This window comes from Apaloderma vittatum, unplaced genomic scaffold, assembly GCF_000703405.1.
Source record: "Apaloderma vittatum isolate BGI_N311 unplaced genomic scaffold, ASM70340v1 scaffold11340, whole genome shotgun sequence".
Lineage (NCBI taxonomy): Eukaryota > Metazoa > Chordata > Aves > Trogoniformes > Trogonidae > Apaloderma > Apaloderma vittatum.
The window spans coordinates 53,046-60,721 of NW_009694004.1; the positions used below are offsets into that span (position 1 = coordinate 53,046).

General features: G+C 42.3%; 1 protein-coding gene across 1 annotated transcript; it reads left to right on the forward strand.

Moving 5' to 3' along the window:
- Positions 1-5,894: 5,894 nt before the first annotated feature.
- HS6ST1 (heparan sulfate 6-O-sulfotransferase 1) lies at positions 5,895-6,673 on the forward strand (the record flags this gene model as incomplete). Its single annotated transcript, XM_009865888.1, has 1 exon — positions 5,895-6,673. A coding segment is annotated over one exon (709 nt), but the record flags the coding sequence as incomplete, so codon positions are not given.
- Between the last annotated feature and the right edge of the window lie 1,003 nt (positions 6,674-7,676).

The following is a 7,676-nucleotide window of genomic DNA, read 5'->3' on the forward strand; positions in this document are numbered from 1 at the left end:
TGCTACCAAGAGAAGAAATTGTTGTATAAATATTAAATTCCAATCTCTAACTGAGAGTATGTTTTGTTATGCAAGAAATCTGACTATAGACTAAAAAGGGAAATGTAGAGTCCTCCGAAGTTTGGGCTTTAAAAGCGAGAAGCAGGGGTTTGGCATTCTGGTGGTAAATAGGGCAGGAGGCTACTTTCCCTGAAGCAAGTGGTGGAGCTGGCCGGAGAGGGTTCTGCACCTCAGAGTTTCCCACCGTAGCAGAAGGTCATTTTGTAGCTCTGTGCAGAAGGGTGAAATAGTTTCTCATACATCTGTTATTTGTAGGTAACATTTAGTAAGACCTCATAATGAGACTTTAAATTCATTTTAAACCTCCATCTGCCACAGTTTCAGCTCATCCATCATTAGAGACACCTGACTCATTTTTACTTGTTATTTACCTGTAAGTCATTGCTGGAACTGCTCCTTTGGGATACATTGTCCATTTTCAGTGGAGATACTGTTACCTTATAACCCCCTTAACTGCCTCCCTGTGGTGAGGGTTTAAGTGATAGCAGTAGGGGTGCTGACTGCTCCAGTTCTTCTTTCCTTGGTCCCTGCAGACTAACAGCGGGGTAGGTGCACTCTTTCATTTCACAGGTGGGAGGCAAAATCACTAGCTGTTTGTTAGTGCTAAACTACGGTGGTAGCCAGTACAAATTGAACAGGGACCCTTACAAATTATTTGAGGAGTGTGTAATGCATGGGCTTGGCTTACAAAGATGCCTTCAGTCAGCCACAAATTCAACATTACTACTTCTTTTACACAAAACAGTGTTTCTCGTTCGTGCAAGCTGGCAGACACCCAGTTAATTCAGCAAGGACACAGAAAGATTTTTTTATTATTATTTTTTTCTCTAGCAGTAGAAAAATTGTAGCCTGAGGGCACGTTGCTTTGACAGATTGGGGTTATATGGTTGAAGCTGACCTATGCAGCTTCCTTCCCCTTCCCCCTCCTGGCAGGCAAAATGAAGCACGTATGATTGGAAGTGGCTATCCTTATTTTGCTCTTTAGCTGATGGAAGGCCACCACAGAAGTCAAGAAGGGCTTGTGAGAGATTTTGCTTTTCCTGTGAGGGACGCTTGAAAGCTCAGTGAAGAACCTTTAGAAATAAAAAATAAGATATTTTGGCTGTGTGGGAGGGAAGCATTTAATCACAGCAAAGAATAGGGGATTGCGTGGTCAAATAAGCAGTTCTTGGCAGATTTTAGAGACCAGCAGTGGGAAGCAAGACGGGTGTATCCAAGTGTAGGAAAGCATAAATGGAAATGAACTGAAGAGACATAATAGCATCATATTTAGAATCTGTCACTTTATCAGAATTATGTTGACTGGTTATTAGCAAAAGAGAAGGAATTGTTTTTTCAGAGGAAGAAGGGTTTCGTTTCCCCTTCATTAGCTGAGGAACCTGCTGACAAGAATTAAGGCAGAATATTACTAAATGGGGACTTCAGCCACTCCCTCCTGTCTGCAAGAAAGAGTTATTTTTAACCTAGATCTTCTGCTCAGCGACTGCATTTGCTGCATAGCCCTGAAAAAAAAACAAACCAAAAAACAACAACAACCGAGCATTACCAAAACAAAACAAAACACTAGAAGAAAAACCCAACAAAAACCCCCAAACCTCTGCTGACAAAACTAAGGCTGCTTTGTGCTACTGTGTGAGAATGGGAAGGAGAGGTCCAGGGTGGGAGTCTTGTAGGGCAACGCTGCCCCTGACGCCTGTGTCATGAAAATATGCCTCAAGTTAACTATTGTCCTCTGACCTCAATCCATGCTGAAACACAGGCTTTGCATAATCATTGGAGGAGACGGTTCCTGTTCTAAAAGATGTTATGTTTTGAATTGCCAAAATAGACAAAGGAGACATTGTCAGCCCTTAACACATGGGAAACAGAGGCAGAGAGAGAATTGTCTGGGGCACAGAGGCTAATTTTGACAGAGGGAGTACTTACACTCAAGTTTCCTGAATTCATTTGCGTACTGCAACTGCAAGATTGCCCTGCCTTTCTGTATATTGGATTTTTTCCTCCCTAAAACTTCAGTTCTCATACAGAGTTGTTTATCAAAAACATTATTTCATTTTGCTCTGTTTAATAAATAAGCTAGTGATTCTTCCCTCAGACAAAATTGTGCAGCTTGCATGCAGGTCCAAGTTGCAGCGCTGAAGTTGCAAATGCCCCAGGGAGCTTCAGGTGGATTTTCACATGAGGACCTCCAGGGACAAATAATGAAAGGAAAGGCAGAGGTGTACCTTTGTCTTCTGCTTTTCTTTGTCCTCCTGGAGATCACAGCCCCATGTACATGTAGAAGGGGAGTAGTGCAGGAGTAGTAATGCTGTTCTGTCCAGCTTCACATGGAAAGAAGAAGAAAAGAAATATCTTGCTGACTAGAATGTCCAGTTTTCTTGCTCAAGCTTGTTAACTCCAGGAAGGCCAGTGGGACTTGGCTTTGCATGACCAAAGTGGGGCTGTTGGGGTTTTTTATGAGGCAGGCTTGAGTGGAACCATCTGGGCTAGGAGAAGACCACACTTCTGAAATGAGCTTTTAGGAATACTTAAGTTAAGTAGCTGTCTGGGGCACCATGCTGAAAGGAAGGGCACTCACAACAGCTTGTATTTTATGGGTTTATTTTATCTCTGGTGACAAAAGAGGACTTACTAGTCATGTGGTTCCTCATAAATTTCAAGCCACTGCTGACAAGTGGCACTGCCTGTGTTCTCAACCATGCTGGCACAAAGTTCCCTCGGCTTTCTGGCTCACGATTTTAATAACGATGCTGCTAATTGATGGTGCTTTAGAGAGATGTCTAACTTCTCTCTGAACTTCAAGGCAATCCCCAAGTTAGTTACAGTTTGAGAATGGAACTTCATTATCTTAAGTACCTTGGGTGAATACTTCCACGGCCATTCATCAATATCCAAGTGGCTCATCTCTCTGGTTCCTGAGGCCCCAGTCTTCCTAAAGGTGTGCTGTTCACCTTGCTGAGAGCTGTGGCAATCTGCACCTCCGAAACTGACCTCCTTCCAGAAAGCTAAATATGGGTTGAGGAGCATAACTTTCAGTGTGTCCATGGTGCTTCTCCACTTAGGCAGTTTAAACTATTCTTTTGCAATCTCTGTTTGGTTTGGGGTGGTTTTTTATTCATGCCTCATTGGGGCAGATTGCTAAAATACCTCCAGAGGCCCGGTTCCGCTGCCTGTATTCCAGTTTCCAAAGTTACATCTTATTTCTCTGTTAAGAGGCAAGGTCCCCTCTTTCAAGCACTTCTCTGTGTGACAGACCTGGAAGGGGGCACATCAAATTCAGTATAATTTCAAAAAATGTAACCTATTTTCCCATGCTTTCTCTTCACTGAGATGAATCTCAGAGAGAGATCACTTATGGTAAAATATTTACCAGTGTTTCACCTCAGCTAAGTTAATAGCTCTTACAGTGCAGATGTGAAGAAAGAAATACAGAAATACAGAAATACAGAAATACAGAAAAATTAACCTTTTTTTCAGTCCGTATCCTGTTCAAGGTGTGTCTGTTTCAAAGGACTTCAGAAGCTTTGCATGATATTTATTAATCTCATTTACTAACAGACTCCAAAACTTTAAACAGAGAGAGAGAGAGACAAGACAAACTGGACTCAGGCTTACATTAATCAGATTCACACCAGCTCTGCCACAGACACCCATTTGATTTTATACACATCAGTTAATATTTGTGTTTTCCCTGTCTACAAAATGCAGATACTAATTCTTTTTTTCTCCCAAGCCATACTTATATAGACTGCAGCTTTGGACAGGAATCAGCTCCTTCTGTGTCTCCGGATACCTCACGAATGATTCCCTGATCTTAGGTGAAACTTCTAGTTGCTTCTGTGAGCTACACGCTAATAATTGGCTTCAACCTGCTTCAGGAAAAAAATGCAACCTTTGGATTACATAGGTGCAAATAAAAAGTCCACTACAGTTCACAAGTTAAAAAATGCTTGTAGTGTTTAGCGTCAATGTCTGTCGCTTGAACATCTGGCATTCATCATTGCTTTTCCTTTTCCTTCCACTGTCATATTTTATCCCCATCTGTTAGAGGTTTCTTAGCGCTGTCTATATAAATCATAGCTGCATCTCAGTCTGGGTAGTTGAATCGTTACAGGCTGCAATGTAAATGAAGGCAAAAGAGGTAAATTTAAGGCAAGTGTTTCTCTTATGCACTCTGCTTCCCTTTTTTCTCCCGTCTCCCTGCAGACAGTCCTAGACAGCATTAGTAGAAGGCATGATACCTTTGCTATGGAGAGAGATGGAAAAGTTTCCAAAAATAGCAAATGTTTTTACCAGCCCTAGTTCTGGAGGCTGAAAGCAGGAGAGCAGTTGGAGCCAGAGTGGATACTCATTGCCATTGTTGAAAAGATCAAAATTTACTGTTTTGGAGCAACCCTTCAGCAAGTTAGTAACAAACAGAGAAAGCAAACATTCCTTAAGATCAGACTTCCCAGGAAATGTCTTTGATCTTTTTTCTTAAATTACTCTTATTGCAGTAATTTAGGTTACTGCTAGGAAGAATAATATTGAAGGTAGTAGGAAAATATAGGTGTGTTAATATTAGCCAAAGCAGAATTTTTTTACTGTTGTTTTTTTGGTTTTTTTTTCACCAAGAAATATGCACTGCCCTCGCAAGGGCCATTGCATTCAGCTCTCCCAGCCTGTGCCGGCAGGGCAGTTAGCCGTAGCATCACTGCAAAGATGCATTTCTGATGGGGAAATGAATCCACCGCCAGCCCTGTAGGAAACATTTCCAGCAGCACGTGTGCGTTACCCTGCCAAAGCCAGGTGCTCCCGTTTGTGCAGTGTCACAGAGCCCTGTGCACTGGGAGCACATGTGGATTTAATTCCCTGCCAGCTTTAGCAACAAGAGAAGGTCCTAGAAACACTGGGAGACACCATAGTCCCAAGCTACTGGAAGTTAGGAGAAAAAAGACCCATTGCCCTCTGTCTGGAGAGGCCTGTTGAAGACTGCCATTGCTGTCAAACCCCGAACGTTATCCAGGCTGAAGGTGGGCTGAAGCTAGAGGGTTTCTTTCTACAGGACAGCTGTCATGTTTTCAGTTCGAGGGACAGCTTGTATTGTTGGGGATTTGCTTGGAACAGCAAGAATGCCCCATGTCACTATGTGTGTTCCTCCTGATCATCTTGCTTTTTCTGCCTTTTTAGTCTTGTATGTCAAAATCATCTTAAGTTTGAGGTGATAGCAGATTAGCTGAAATGAGAATAAACTATTGCTACTGTTGCTGGTTGTCAACTCCTGCCTTCTCTTTCTATAAAACATATTGCATTCCTGATTCCCTGTTAGTTTTCACTTACATTGCTGTGGTGTTATCCTTCCACTCATTGCAGATTCCTGAATTTCAGCTCAGCAGCCAGATCAATCGAGCAGTAGATGCTCAGCTCAGAAACAGGCCAGTTGCTGGGCTGTGCTTGCAGAGAAAGTCCTGGCTGATTCAGAGGGTACGTGGTTGTGTGAGAGGCCAGGCAGTCCCTGAAGTCACAGTTGCTCTCTGAAGTTGGTAGATCGGTTGAATCCTGATGATTTGCTCTGACGTTGCAGTCTGTTGCTGGAAATGGATGTCCCAGTGAAAGCGTTACTACTGGCTGAGACTAAAACAGTGGGCACTGAGAAAGAGGAACATGGGGCTAATGTTGCACAAACTGCTTCGTATGAGATATTTCAAGAAGAAAATAGTCCAAGAGTACAGTGGAATGAGTGATGTGATGTTGATTTACTCGTTTCTTTTTGATACCTGCACTAGATCTCAGCTCGCCAAGCATCTTTCGTGTTACTAGCAGAATATTTATTTTATTTTCTCTTCTTCTTGTAGAAAATTTTACTACATCACACTGCTGAGAGACCCTGTATCTCGTTACCTCAGCGAATGGCGTCACGTCCAACGAGGAGCTACTTGGAAAACCTCCTTGCATATGTGCGATGGCAGGACACCAACTCCTGAAGAGCTGCCATCATGCTATGAAGGCACGGACTGGTCAGGCTGCACACTGCAGGAGTTCATGGATTGCCCGTATAATTTGGCCAACAACCGCCAAGTGAGGATGTTGGCTGACTTGAGCTTAGTGGGCTGCTACAACATGTCTTTCATCCCAGAGAACAAGCGAGCACAGATCCTGCTGGAGAGCGCAAAAAAGAACCTCAAAGACATGGCCTTCTTCGGCCTGACAGAGTTCCAGAGAAAGACTCAGTACCTGTTTGAGAGAACTTTTAATCTGAAATTCATCCGGCCCTTTATGCAGTACAACAGTACCAGGGCAGGAGGGGTGGAGGTGGATAATGACACCATCCGGAGGATTGAGGAGCTCAATGACTTGGACATGCAGCTCTACGACTATGCAAAGGACCTCTTCCAGCAGCGCTACCAGTACAAACGGCAGCTAGAGAGGATGGAGCAGAGGATAAAGAATCGGGAAGAGAGGCTTCTTCACCGGTCCAATGAAGCGCTTCCCAAGGAAGAGACCGAAGAGCAAGGACGCTTGCCCACTGAGGACTACATGAGCCATATTATAGAGAAGTGGTAGCCTAGGCAGACTTTTATATTAATGATATTCTAGGGTTTCCATACGAAAGATCATGGAAGTAAAATTACAAGAACAACAAAAATATTTTATTTAAAAGCAAGTCTGTAAAACAGAAGATAAGTTGCTTCCTTAAGCATAGGGTCTTTTTACTGTTTCTTACAAGACCATTGAGATTCTTAAAAAAATAATAAATACATAAAAATTAAAAAGGGGTCTACATTACAATGCAGAGGTAAAAAATGCACAAATGCAGTTACTCATTCTTAAGGCCAAATACAAAAGAATGTTTCTTATCCTCACAATTCAAACACAAATGGCAGAAAGTAGGATTTTTTAAATCTGTTTAACCCCTGAGCCTAATTATATAAAGACTCATAATTAAAGAACAAGGAAACTGATGTTTTCTTTTGTGGATGTTTTTGGAGGTGGGATGGGAATTCCAATGCTTGTCAGTAAATGATGACAGTGACTAAGTTGAAGATGTGCTATTCTGTCAGGCTACAACCTGAGCACGAGGGCGGTCACTTCGTTTCAGCTGGCAGCCACCACCAGAAAGCAGAGCACCATAAAAATAAAAGAAGAAGAAAGAACATGAGAGGATGAGAAACATTAAAGCAAATTGACTGTGGATATGTACTTAGCACAGTGGTTTTGATACATTGCACTGGTGTCACATCATCACTTCATCACAAAAATGATAGGGAATTCGTGCACAGAGGTCCCAGATTTGTTTCACAGGCAGGTCCCAAAACAAGTTAAAAGCCGATGAAATTCCACATAGGCTCAAACATGCACTCACATGCCATCCTGTCACCCTACACAGCTGCCACTATTGCCTTCATCAGTATTATGTGTTAACAGCACACGAAAACCCTATCCTACATACTATTAAAAAAAAAAAAAAAAAAAAAAAAGGAAGAAGTTGTTAAATAACAGTACTCCCTCAGGGAAGACCCTGCAAAGAATCCGTCATTAATGGTATCATGATGAGGGGGTGATTTTGTTTTCTTTGTTGCTATGTGAAATACTGAACTAGAACAAGCGTACAGATGTACCCATATCTGTATTTTTTG